General features: G+C 41.7%; 1 protein-coding gene across 1 annotated transcript; it reads left to right on the forward strand.

Moving 5' to 3' along the window:
* Positions 1 to 561: 561 nt before the first annotated feature.
* LOC104253491 (acyl-CoA (8-3)-desaturase) lies at positions 562 to 11,622 on the forward strand. The gene is made up of 12 exons (XM_009806967.1): positions 562 to 780; positions 3,739 to 3,849; positions 4,302 to 4,499; positions 5,794 to 5,895; positions 6,087 to 6,215; positions 8,077 to 8,134; positions 8,562 to 8,638; positions 9,129 to 9,226; positions 9,581 to 9,677; positions 10,828 to 10,907; positions 11,105 to 11,230; positions 11,571 to 11,622. Exons 1-12 carry the CDS (start codon positions 562 to 564, stop codon positions 11,620 to 11,622), a joined length of 1,347 nt encoding a protein of 448 aa, XP_009805269.1.
* The last annotated feature ends 2,466 nt before the right edge of the window (positions 11,623 to 14,088 follow it).

A 14,088-nucleotide genomic window follows, 5' to 3' on the forward strand; every position in this document is an offset into this window, starting at 1 on the left:
CTGACAGTGCTTCAGTTTTCTAAGATGGTCACTGAATATTTGCTGCAGAAGAGCTGCCCACAGCCTTCCTCAAATTTCTCCTCTGGCTAACCCCCATATTGACTCAGCAGTATGGAAGCAAGTTGACAGCTTACCTTACCCAGTTCCTAATGCTCTATGAAGGTGCTCACTTAATAGTTCTTTCTGTCATTTTGCCATCTCATTTAACTGAATAACATAATCTTCCTAAGTTTTTTTATTTATGCATATTTGTATTCAGTGAAGTAGTCTACAGCTCTCATGAGTAATCAGACGTTCCAAAGGCAATTCAGAAAGGACAAGAAGGAGCAGGGCTTTTATTCAAGGGTGTGCCCAAGTGTCTGGTGTGAACATGGAAAGGGAGGGAGCTGCGGAAAGGTGTGTTTGGGCAAGGGGAGCCAACCAGCCCTAGAATCACAGGGAGTGGCTTGGAGTGGGACTGTATAACGGGCAGGCTGAGGTGGTTCACCGTCTGTCTTGGACACAGTGCTGCAAAGCTTAGACTAGTGAATCTCAGTGCTGACTGCGCATCTACCAGTACAGATGGCTCCACAGACTGGCTCCACTGAAAAGGGGACGCGACCCGTTTCAGCCTTTCTACAGCTTTTCACTTGGGAAGATATCAGAATCCACAATGGCCACGGTCAAGGTCAGGAGCAATGGCTGGTGATTGACAGGAAGGTTTATGATGTCAGCAAGTTTTCCAAACGACACCCCGGAGGCAGCCGAGTTATTAGCCACTACGCTGGGCAAGATGCTACGGTAAGATCTAGGAGGACAGTGGAGAAGGTGGTTCCATTGTCAGGGCAGGATGACATGGTGGGACTCCAGTGGAGAGTGCTTGTGGTTGGCATTGAGCTTGGTCAGCTAGTGTAGCGGAGACGTCTGGGCCATCTGTAAAAACGCCCTTCTGGTTACCGTCAAGGTCAGAGTTACGTGCTATGCAAACTGTAAAGCTCTGTTTAGGTTCAATACACCCTGCTGTAAACAAAGCAATATCCATGCCGGTTGTCTTGCCACTGGGCATGATCAGACAAGCTGTCTTCCAGACGCCTGAAAAGTGTCTCTGTTGTAGCAGGGAGAAAGGGAAGAGGGTAGGAAGCAGTACGCTCAGTGCGTATTTTTACTTTAAAGGCTGGTCTTTCACTGTCACCTGGATGTGATCAGTGATAAGCAGGTGATAATCAAAGATAGAGCATGGGTAGATAGATAGCTAAGATAGATAAGGAGGAGGTAACGTCCAAACATAAAGTAATTTTGAGGGCAGTGAAGTAAGAGAAGGAAAGGACACTATTTTATACAGGCAAGTGGAGGAGAAGAGAGTCTTGAGCAAAAAGGCTATTTCGAAGGAGAGGGGGAAAGAAATAAAATACAGGAAAAATGACTGAGAAAGCAGCAGAAGCTGCCACTCTTGAGAAGGTAAGACCAGCCATACCAAGCCAGCCCAGAGATCCCTGTAGCCTGGTGCTACCTCCTGCAGTTTCTACTACTGGACTTCTACAAAAGGAGTCAAGGAATACAGAATGCATGGAATGATTTGTCCCCAAGCTATGTCCTCGCAGCTTCTGCAGCCACCAGTGTCAGGACTTGCATTTAGATCATTGTGCTTTATAGACATCCAGGGGTTTGAATCACAGTGAATTTGTCTGGCATGAATGAGTTTAAAGAATGACCTTTGATCTTGCTTGGGTTTATTATTACAATCTGGTTTTCCTCATTATCACTTTTGTACATTTTAAAACTACTTCCTGATAATTTCATTATTGTGGTATGAAAACAGTGAATAAATTTTCCATGATTTTCTCAGTGGTACTTACAGGGTTTTAAAACTCTTTAACTTGTTACCTCTTTTCCGAGGCAGTCTTCTAGTATGAAAGCTGTTCCAGAGTTCTATTCATCTTTTATTTACTATGTATAGTTATATTACATCCCTTTGAAGACAGAAGGACCAGAACTACATGTGGTGGTCAAGACTGTGGGTACACTATGGATTTATGTTGCATCATAACGACATTCTTCTGTCTTGCTCTCGATTTTTATTCTGCTAATCTTTACCATTCTTTTTGCTTTTAAAATGCTGCTATGTTCATATATTCTGAGAAATACACAATTTTACAGAAAAGCAGGACTGGAAGCTGTCTCAAAAGACCATATGGTGCTTAACTTTGCCTAAATTGGATTTTTTTCCAAGTACACTTGACTACTCTAGAACACATAATTGTATATATAGCGAGAATTATCTTCCTCTAGGGCTCATAATTATATATATAGTGAGAATTTTCTTCCTCTGTGTGGATTACTTTGTAAATATAGACAATATGCACTGCAGAACATTACATTGATGTCAAATGTTAGAGGTTAGGTGCGTTGCAGATGATAGTCCTTAAAGCTAATCTCTCGTAAGATGATAATCAGGCCCTAAGAGCAGGGAGGAGAAAGGACAGGTTGCAGGACTGAAAGGCTTGCGTTTCTGAGATAAGAATCTGTGATACTGATATTGTGGATAGGAAATGCTGCTTAAAAGGATCCTGGATCCTGTTTCTAAGCTGCCGTATAGATACTTACAGCTTGACTCAGTTTTAGAATCCCTGGCAAGAGGGAGCTACATAAACATGTATAAAAAACTGTAGGATGAGGGGCACAGAATCATAATGGGAAGATTTCCCCAGTCCTCTGGGTCTGAACGGAGTTAGTTGTTTGTCGCTGTGACAAAGGGCCACTAGATATCTGTAGAAAGGTCATCTGTTCAAAAAGTCACTGTGCTCTGACTTTTTCTAGACTGAAGTACTCAGACACTCAGTCTCTAAACATGACACTCCAGACGAATGTCAGACTGTGCAAGGGAAGGCCTCTGTCCTCTTCCAGGGACTTAATCCTGGCCAGACGTGTGCAGAATTTTTTTGTGTCATGATCACCCACATTGATTTTCAGAGCCAAAATCAGCAAGTATCTGGCTGCTCAGACACTGAGGATTTTGTTACATCTACTCTTTCCAGAAGAAAACAGAGTATGGTCATCCTCTTCACCTTTCTTCTGGAAAATTCACCGAGGACATGAGCTGAAGAATTTTGGCTTATCTGGAATTTCATCCTTTATTCCATAGTTTATATTTGATTTTGAAACTGGTATTTCAAGCGGTTCTTCGACAGACCTGTTTGTGTCACTAGTGTTACTCAGTTCCCCAAAACATCAATCAGTCTGAAAGCTTACAGGGAACTGCGAGAGGTACCCAGCTAGTCCTGCTGCGTATGGACCTTCAGCATATATTTCCTATGGCCCTAGCGTAATGAAGACAGGATTTTAAAACCATTATCCTAAGCATGGCAAAGACACACCTCATTCATTGACGTGTTTTCCTGCTCCTGGGTCCCGTCCATAGGGCAGGGCTGCTGGCTGGAGCCTTCTAGGGAAGGACTGTGCTGAAACAAGCAAATGAAAGAGCATGTTTCCCTCTGCAAAGTGTTTTGCATCAAACACTTTCATGTTTATTACCAACCTCGCCCAGGTACTATTATGAAATCTAGTCTCTTGAAACTTCTCCAGCTTCCTTGGGCCAAGCTCCAGTTGATGGCAAAGAACTACAGGAGCAACAAAAGGGACAAAAATGGACAAAGGAAACTGGATTATATATTATATCAAAGACCTGGAAAAGGGAGGGGCTCAGCATCTGGTGTTTAGTCGCATACCCTTTCTCACTGCCTGCCTTTGTGTGTTTCTCAGGATGCCTTTGTAGCATTTCACAGTGATAAGTCTCTGGTGAAAAAATACCTGAAATCTCTGCTGATCGGGGAGTTGGCACCAGATCAACCCAGCTTTGAGTCTAATAAAAAAGTGAGTCTTCTAGAATCCAGCTGTGGGAATGGCTTGGGGTTCAGCATGGGAGGAGAAGGAAAATAAGAGAGCTGGCAGAAATATTTTCTGAAGCAGCATGCCTGACACTGTGCCATGGGCTGGGTGGTGGGAAGGCAGCTGGCAGTAGTCACGCACAGAAACGTGCACTGTCCCAGAATCACTAAATCCTCACCTGGGTGTGAGGAACGAGCCCCAGAGCTCCAAATTCTGCTCAGTTCTTCCCCTTGCGATGTCTCAGTAACAGAGCCTGCCAACAACTTGTTTTCCAGTGTCAAAGCAAACCCAAGATCTGTTGATCTCATGCTCATATTTGCACAGAGACCCCTCTGATAGAATATCTCCTCTGACTTCCATGGCTGCTTTGGGATTCCTGGGTCTGCTATGTTACATTTTCAAAGTAGACAATGCATTAATACTCACTTTACCCACAGAAATCACTTTTAGAGGATTTTCGTGAGCTGCGCTGCACTATTGAGAAGATGGGACTTCTGAGGCCAAATTACATCTTTTTCTTCCTGATTTTCCTTCACCTCCTGGTGCTGGATGCTGCATCCTGGCTCGTGGTCTGGTACTTTGGGATATCCTTAGTGCCTTTCCTGGTTGGCATTGCGTTCTTCACCATTGCTCAGGTAAACTAGAACTAGAGGAATGGCCTCAAGTTGCTCCAGGTGGGGTTTAGACTGGATATTAGGAAAAATTTCTTTCCTGAGAGAGTGGTGAAGCACTGGAAGAGGCTGCCCAGGGAGGCGGTGGAGTCACCATCACTGGAGGTGTTCAAGGAACGTGTGGACGAGGCACTGCGGGACATGGTTTAGTGGGTATGGTGGGGTTGGGTTGGTGGTTGGACTTGATGGTCTTACAGGTCTTTTCCAACCTTAGTGATTCTGTGATTCTGTAAACTGCTGACAGCTGTTCAACACTGCAGACATGTTTGGTTCTTCCAGATGGAGAGGATTAATGAAATGTTCACATGCCAGTCATTGCTTTATTGCCTTTTCTTAGATCCTGTAATCCGGCTGAATGCACGTTCTACATCACCATTTTTGTTGCCTTCAGCAAATCTCATTTTGCTGACAAGCTGCTCTCTGGGGTTGGTGGGGTGTTGTGGAGCTGGCAGTTTCACAAGATGGGATGAGCTGGTCTAATCACTTACCCCAGCAAAAGAGGGACTAGTTCATTCTCAGCTCCACTTTTGGCTCCACGTTCCTTCTGTTTACTGACTGATGGCTCTGGTGTTTGGTGGGTCCTTTATGAGCCACTTACACTCACTAGCCCTAAATAGTTTTCTGCTGGATTAGTAAACTGAATCATAGAAGGGCACAGTACATATCAGGGTTGGTGTAGGGAAGGAGGGAATAGGACTTTGTGGCCTTTAGATGTCAGAAATTGGAGGGTGAGGGGAGGAAGAAAGCAAGATCTTCTTAGTAGTGCTGAAATCTTAGGTTTGCTCAGACATCCGTGGAACAAGTGCAAAGTAACTTTTTTTTAAATAATCTGTTCTATTTGCCTAATATCTGCTAAGGCAGATACTCCTCAAAGAGCATTCCTGTTTTTCCATGGGAATACGAAATGCAATGAAGCTATGGATTTGGAAATTCTTACACTTTCTAGCTGGTTACTTGGAAATTATTTATTTGCGATGGGAGCAAAAGACTTCCATGCTATAACAGTCAAATTAATTGTAATGACGCTTTGCTGCTTGCCCCTTAGCTTGTACCATAAAATCAGTATCTGACATGAGCAGCTTTAGTGGACAGTAGCCTGGAAGGAAGTTCTCAGCACTGAGCATGTAAGACAGCACGTAGTGTTTCTTCCCCAAACCAGAAGGAAGATGCACTCACACTATGAAGTTAGAGACTCCCAAGGTAAATTAATGCAATGCCTCTGTGATTCTGTTTCCTCAGTGATCCTTTTGTCTTCCAGATCCAGATGGGCTGGTTCCAACATGATCTGGGCCACTGCTCTGTCTTCAGGAAGCCTAAATGGAATCGACTTCTGCAGATCGTTGTGATAAATGTTCTGAAGGTAATTGTCTCATGGTGGGAATATTATCTGGGGCTAATCTGAACTAAGCAATGAAGGGGAGTGTCCCTACATTCAGGCAATATCGCCTGTGAGGGAAGCGTAGTGCAGCTGTCAATAATATGTGGATAAATAGCGATGTAATCATTGATATTGTCCAAGTTTGAATCCCTGGTCTTTAACTTCTCCTGCAGGGGTTACCTGCCAGCTGGTGGAATCACCTGCACAACCAACACCATGCCAAACCCAACTGCTTCCGCAAAGACCCTGACCTCAACATGCACCCTCTCCTGTTCAGCTTGGGGAAGACACTTTCCATGGAGGTGAGCACGGGGATGTTTGGAGAAGCAAAGAGCCGTTGGGATAAAAGATTTTAAAGACAGAAAGCTGTAGAGTGAGGTATAATCATAACCCAAATTGTGCCTTTCTGCATAAACTCCTGGTAATTTCCAAAGTGTCCCAAGGTCTGAGAGTCCCAGGTACTGACAGGTTATTATGATGCTTAGGCACCAGCTCCTGAGAAGCAAAGTCTTGAAATCAGTGCTTAAGTTCTCTGTGTTGCTAGAAGAGTGGGGTAAGAGCCTTGAAGGCAGTCCAAAGAATGAGTCAGTCCACTTGCATTAGTGTTAGGTGTTCGTAGTGATAGTGAGTCAGATGTTCCCTCTGGGTCCTTTTGGCTGTGGGAGCTGTTTGGCACCTAAACCCTTCAGGACCAGTATAGCTGCTATGCACAAAGCACAAGCGTAGCGAATTATTTCTTAATCACAAAATTTATGGCTTTCATAGAAATAAAACCCATGAACAGACCTCCCCTGCATCCTTATGATTTCTGATATCATCAGGATAGGCAAAGTCTCTTTTGCTTTTTCTTTCCCTGGCAATTCTGTTTACTTGTGGGGTGATGAAATGGCCTCTTTGCTAGATAACCAGCCTCTTAAAATAACATCTCACTCTCCTTTAGCTGGTAATAAGCAAAGAAATTACAGCCCTCCAAGGCACGTGGAGAATTCCAGCTCTGCTGTCTCAGAAAGACTCCTGTAAGGAGAGTTTATACAAAATACTTATTTGTAGAAAACTGTTAGCTGCAACTGGGAAGGATTTTGTCAGTGGTCTTCTGAAAGGTCTCTCATGGCTATATATTAGCACAAGCATCTAGAGTGGGCCGGCTGTGCTAGATTGGGTTTGATGGAAGTGAAAATGTAGGAAATTAGTTCTCCCATCTTCCTGCTTTTTAACTGAAAGGAGTCAGGAACACTGTGTATGGGCAAAATGCATTTCAGTGGTTTCATTTAGCCCAGCTCATTTGTTTTGTTTCAGTTTTGATCCAGTGAAGACATCTTTGAGGTGTTCAAGGTTTTTTTCTCAGTAATAGGGGAGCTCTGGCAATAGTTTGCTTATTATTTTGTCCTTTGAAGAATCATAAGCACAAAATTTGCTGATGATGTTATGAATCCTGTGAAAAAAACCACCGTGAAGAAATAAACTTATTGTGCTTTTTGTAAACATTTAATCTCTTGACTGTTCCATGTACTTAAAAGCAAAGTATTTGACAAAACAAAAAGGCAGATGCCTTTATAGAGTATTTACCCTTTTGATCTTGCAGAAATTATTTTACAATCATTTTAGGATAGCATCCAAATGCTTATGCCATTTCTGACCACTATCTCCTCTATTACTCAAAAATTTGGGATGTCTGCTAGGATGTAGCTTTCATAGCAAACACATCCTGCATTCAGCACCCACCAAGTTTCCTGTCTTAGTTTTCATGTTAACAACCTGTTCCTCCCTGAGCACCGACAGTCTCGGCACTCGATGGTGAATATGTGGAATTGGTTAGATTGGACTTTCATTACCATCACTAGAAACTTCTCCTACAAAATTCAAAAGACTTGTGAGCGTTTTTGTGATTTTTGAGCATTTTCGTATCCTGCCATGAGTTTTGGAACTTTCCTAAAAAATGGCTCTGTTCTGATATCGGCATAACGTTGATACCTGGATACAGAGGCTCAAATCAAATCTGCTTCTCTCCATTGCTTTGGAACTTCAGTACCTGCTTTTCAAGAAGAGGGGTTGAATTAGATTAAGAGGTAGTTGCCAATGTGTTCATTAGACAGGAATAAGAAATACCTTATGAAAGGTCTCAGGTCTCCAACTGGCCCATTATAATATCTTCTCATTTTTCAGCTTGGAAAAAAGAAGAAGAAGTTCATGCCTTACAATTATCAGCACAAGTATTTCATCTGTGAGTATCCCCGCTTCCTTGCAGTGCTGTAGGAACTTCACCTAAAAATCATGCCTGCATCTCCTCCCCAAAATAAAGGTTTTAAAGACGCTCCCATTGAAGTCACCACCTCAGGACGCTTGCTTCACGTTGAAGAAAGTTCACGTGAGGAGAAATTGCCCCTTATGTCTCTGTTAGGATTATGTGATGTCAGGTACTAGATAGGGGTGAATTAACTGTGAGGAAGAAAGGGATGGGAGAGAAATGAAGAAGCGGTGAGAAGAAAAGAGGAAGAGATTATGCGGACACATGAAAGTTAGTGTAAATGGAAGACAGCAATTTTTCTTCCACTGGCAAGAAGAATCTTGTTTCTTAGAGAAGAATTCTCTGTAAGACTTATGATGCAGTGAAATTATAAATGTCTCTCTGTCTTCATTCTTTCCTTCAGTATTGGCCCCACTTGCACTTGTACCCTTCTTCCAGCTGTCTGTATTCTACTTTGCAATCAAGAGGAAAAAGTGGTTGGTAAGCACTGCTTGCATTGACTAGAAAACTTTTTAAAAATGTCGCCACTCTGCGGCTCTGTTAACCTTCACCTCAGGTGATTGTGGGGTTTAAGACAGAAAAGGCTGATTCCAGGCTTGCTGCAGCAGCAATGCAGTCAATGGGTCGAGGGAGAATTTTTTTAGGAGAGGCTTTTTAGCCTCTTAGCAGCTGAATAAAGGTTAACAGAAAACTGGCAGATCTAGACAGAGTGTGATCACAGGGCTGTTTGCTGGTCTTTAGTTACTGATGGTAAAGGGAGTGCTGCAGGAATATTTCAGGGATACACTCAACTTGAGGCAGAATGATAGTGTGGAGCTTACTCTTGATAAATAAGAGATCAATAAATAAGAACATTTTTTACGCAGCAGTTCAAGTAAAAGGGAGAGGAGGGAGTGGAGGGACTTCATCAACAAAGGCTTATTTTTGTCTTTTTTTTGTTGTTTTGTTTTGTTTTGTTTTGTTTTTACAGGACCTGCTATTGATTGTGTCTTTCAACGTCCGAGTCTGTCTCATGTATATTCCTTTAATGGGCTTTAACAATTTCATGGTGTACTACTGGCTGTCCAGGTAACACACAGCATACCCAGGGTCCCCATGGCTAATAGTTGTAAACAATATTGAGCTTCAAAGGAAATAAATGAAAACTAGTCATGCTCACGACAATTTTCTCAGAAACAGTCAGCCAAGAAGAAACACTATAACTTCAGGGTGGTGGTGGTGCCTGCTCAGGGACATCTGCAACTACAAATTGAGTGGTTCTCAAAAGAAACTCCAAAAGTTAGGAGGCAAAGGAATGGAATAGAAAATCCTGAATTACATCGAAGTGCTCTTTTACTTAAGAGGAGACTCAGCAAAGTGTTTTAATGGTGAATTTGGATGGGATTAGAGATATGATAACTGTTTCTGTGTTTATCTGCCCAGGTACCTAGAGAGTACCTGGTTTATTTGGGTGTCGCAGATGAATCACATTCCAATGGACATTGATTATGATAAGAACAAAGACTGGGTATCTACTCAGGTGAGAACCTCCTTTCTTCTGGAAGAGTGAGTCTGCAGTTCTGAATTATAGGACAAAGACAACTTTGCTCTTCTCTTAGCTTTAATGCTGCGTTAATGAGGTTTGTCCTTGCCGTTCATTAAATAGGCATGCATTTCTGCAGTAGTCAAAATATTTAAAACTTTAGTTGGAAAACAGGACATCTAGATTAAAAAAAAATCTTATTTTTTTACTGAAAGGTTTTGACACGTTTTTCACAACAGTTTTCCCTTCATGTTATGAAAAAGTACTGATGGAATAACAGTCAATCTCCTTTTTAGGCCAACTAAAGAGAAGCAAAGTGGGACTGGCTACCTTTATTTTTTACCCTACGGGTTATAGGTTTACTGCAGATAAGACAGATCTGACAAAATTTAGATGTGATAAAAATGAGTATGTGAATACAACTTTACTCACATCTATACTGCCTCCAGCAGTATAATCCTACATAGTGGGTTCTAAGTATTTTTCCTTATATTAAAGGCAAAAGACCCAGCCTGGTATTCATCTGACCAAACCTGGATGTCTACATCTGAACACCTGCTACATTCATTGGAGAGAAAGAGCCATTTCTAGAGCATGATTCATCTTACCCTAAAATAGACATCTAAATCAGGTCAGATGAATGGCACCATAAAAATGCCTATTTTTCTCCATTGACTCTGAAGTGACGAGCACAGATGCAGATTTCAAACTAAAGGTGTCTAAATTAGGTGAGATGAAGCCTGTGTACACAAGTCTTTGCCTTCATACTTTTGCATCTGACTTCACTTGTACTAGTTGGAGGAGGCCAGAAGAATGTTTTTTGTTTCTTTATTGGGCATCTTTTCTTTCCATCCAAGTGAAAGATGTAGGGAGAAGCTCTTAAAAGAATCACAGTTGGAGTTGTGTGCATGCCAGGGAAGAAGTTGTTCTTTCTGAGCAAAGAGCTGGCTAAATTAACCTATATCCCAACAACCCATTTCAATCTAGACTTTGTTTAATTCTTCAGGGCAATGATGGCTATAATCCCTGCCTCTAACTTGCCTTTTATGCTAGATGAAGGTGGGTAATGATTGCTGGGGTTCAATTATCAGACTTGCAGAAAAAGAAAAGCTAAATCATGTATTTCTTTGGTCTTTTTTCCTCCCAGCTCCATGCAACTTGCAATGTGAACCAATCTTTTTTCAATGACTGGTTCACTGGGCACTTGAACTTCCAAATTGAGCACCAGTGAGTATCATTATGGGGAGAAGGGTGGGAATAATATGGGACACTTAGAAGTGAGAAAGGCCACGTAGTGTCACATTACACCATCTCAGGAGACCCTTTGCTCTCCTTTTGGGGAAGGGCAGGGAACTATTTTGAACAGAGGGAACGGAGAGTGGTGCCAGCGAAGTCTTACAACTCTCTCTCATTCAATTCTGCAGCCTTTTCCCCACAATGCCTCGACACAACTACTGGAAAGCAGCTCCTCTGGTGAAAGCCCTCTGTGATAAACATGGCATTGAGTATAAAAGCAAGACTTTACTGACAGCCTTTGTAGATATTTTGCAGTAAGTATCAACTAACAAGATAGTTTTGCACTGTAATAGTATGCGAGGGAGGGGCAACCATTTCAAATCAATATCCATGGAGAGATCAAACTTAGAGTTTATTTAGGTTTTTCTAAAGGCACTTCTAATTTTAAAAAATTTTCAAAGTTTCAAAGATTTTTTTTCTCTTCCTTAAATCCTCTCAACTCATTCCCTGCAGTCAGACTTTGCTATGAGATGTCCATGCAGTTTTTAATCCATTTTTTCCATTTACTTCTTTTTACATCTAAACTACAGTTTCCTTCCCATGAAGCTGAATATTGTCTCCCCATAAGTGATTTTCTACTTTCTGTTCCTGCAGTTCACTGAAGGATTCTGGGGAGCACTGGCTTGAAGCATATCTGCATGGGTAGAAACTGGCAGCTCTCAGAGGGAACCTCTTCACCAAACAATTGCTGCAAAGCATCAGCACAGACCATCCGTGTGTGTGTGTCTTCTGGCATAGAAACTCAGGAGCTGGGCAAAGCTAATTTCAGTAAGAATGGGTGGGAAAGTGGCTTAAAGATATATTTTTTCTTGTTCCAAACCATGAAGCTCTATTTTTCCTGCTCTCAATCTCAGAATTTAGAGCCATGATGAACTGGACCTTTAAAGTGGGGAGAAGTAGCTCTTGAATCAGCTTGATCAGTTTGCTTCATTGGAGGCACCAGCTCATTGCTTATGGAAAAAGTTTGAAAGGAAATTCTTCATAGAGTTGTAGAATCATAGAATGGTTTGGGTTGGAAGGGACCTTTAAAGATCATCTTGTCCAAACCCCTGCCATGGGCAGGGACACCTTCCACTAGACCAGGTTGCTCAAAGCCCCGTCCAACCTGACCTTGAACACTTCCAGGGATAGGGCATCCACAGCTTCTGTGGGCAACCTGTTCCAGTGTCTCATCACCCTCGTAGCAAAGAATTTCTTCCTAATATCTAATCTAAATCTACCCTCTTTCATCTTAAACCCATTGACTCTTGTCCTATCACTACAAGACCTGGTAAAATGTCTCTCTCTACCTTTTTTATAAGCCCTCTTTCAGTATTGAAAGGCCACAATAAGGTCTCCTTAGTGTTTTTGGCTCCGTGGATTGGTGAAAATGGGATAGGACAAAGCAAACTGCAGGAAGTCAGGTCACATTAGGACAGGAGGGATCTTTAAGGGATATTTTAGACTAGATAAAATAAGTATGCAAAGAACAAGATGGCCTGGGGTATGCCCCCATCACTACAGATCGTATGTATGCTACTTGCTTTAACTACTTAGGTGTTATAACTAGTATTGTTCACAGATTGCATAGAGAGACAGATAACTAGATGCTAAGTTTTACACCTGTAATAGCTGGTTTGAATACAGCCCAAAGGGTCTGTATAGCACGTATTATTTATATGCATAAATAACATGTATATATTTTAATTGAGTGGTGACTGTACAGTCTGATTAGCTTTCTGATGTGATGTATTGTACATTTCTGCTGATGTTACACGTCTGAATAGGGAACCAAAATTCTGCCAAAATTCTATAGAGAAGTCTTCAGCATACCAATGGAAAATACTGTGAAAGTTATGAAGCCATTACTATGCATTCCTCGGTTAGCGTATTGTGAGTGAAAAAGAGCTGTAAAGTATATGAAATGCTGTTTCTGTAATGAGACACAGTTCCAGGTGCGTGTGATGTACAACTTTGATGTGAGCTATACAAGTACAGCAGTTCTTTAGCATTAAAGTCTTACGGCAATACTTGCAAAAATGCTTGAGCAACTTGAGAACTCAAACTCCATCTTCCATTTGGCTTAGCATTTAGTGTCAGATTTTAAAGAGCAAGTGCCTCTGTGGATCGGTGCCTCATAATAGATATAGAACAACTATTTCTTAAACTCTTAATTTTGATAGATCAGCTTTGAATAAGACTGAGAAGCCTAGGCACTGAGGAGTAGGTCCAGATTGCAAGGGTATTTAGGGTACTCTTGCTTTTATTGAGTTTTAGATATATTAATTTTTCTCTAAATACTTAATTCCCAGTGATTCCAAGGACCTGTGAGCATCTACATTGGTTGTTAGGCAACTGAGTACATTTGTGGCTCTGATCCTATATCCAGAAAAGGAATTAAATCATACCTAATTCTGTCATCCCATGAGGGCCTCTTCGGGCCTTGCAAACTTTTCTTCTCTTTCAGCATCCCCAAGAAACAGCTCCTTTCCTGGAACTCTCTCTCACCAGTTTTGTACCTGCTCCTTAGCTGTTTGGCTCCACGAAGGACCTAGCCCTTCCCTGCTTATGGTCAAAGACATCTTCTGCTAGTGGAAAGTGTAATGACCGCCTGTGTAGAGGCATAGTAGCTCTCCAAGAACACCAGAATTATCCTATTGGTTTTTGAGAGAGCCAACAAAGTGAAGAAGTTAGGAGTGGGTCTACAGTAGAATATCTTCAGTGAAAGTGCTTTAAAACTTATGGGAAAGGGAAATGGTAAGTGAGGAGAGATGAGCATCGAATAACAGACAAAAGAAATAGAGGATGTACGAAAGAACAGAGAGATGTGTGGGTATCAATTAATAGCAGGGAAAAAAAAAAAGCTGAGTGGTGATAACATGGTTATTTGGAAAAGCTAGAATATGGGAAAAAAGAGAAATTGTCAAAATAGCAATAAAGCTCCTCTTCATCATTTTTAGACTGAAAGTCAATACCTGTTTTAGAAAGAGTGTATGACCTCTGATTAATCTTGCTGATTTTGCAAAGGAATGATGATTCAATGATGACATTTTCTAATGTCATTTATATCTAACTTACTCCATTATGAGACAGTTGAGCCATACTGGCAAAACCTGCATTGTACTGTATTCGC

Source organism: Gavia stellata, chromosome 17 (genome assembly GCF_030936135.1).
Source record: "Gavia stellata isolate bGavSte3 chromosome 17, bGavSte3.hap2, whole genome shotgun sequence".
Taxonomy (NCBI): domain Eukaryota; kingdom Metazoa; phylum Chordata; class Aves; order Gaviiformes; family Gaviidae; genus Gavia; species Gavia stellata.

Excerpts from the sequence above, each read along its gene's own strand:
- LOC104253491 (XM_009806967.1), top strand. The coding sequence starts at position 562 with ATGGCTCCACAGACTGGCTCCACTGAAAAGGGGACGCGACCCGTTTCA. Across the intron at positions 3,850-4,301 it reads GCTTTGAGTCTAATAAAAAA|AAATCACTTTTAGAGGATTT; the intron begins GTGAGTCTTCTA and ends CTTTACCCACAG. Across the intron at positions 6,216-8,076 it reads GGAAGACACTTTCCATGGAG|CTTGGAAAAAAGAAGAAGAA; the intron begins GTGAGCACGGGG and ends CTCATTTTTCAG.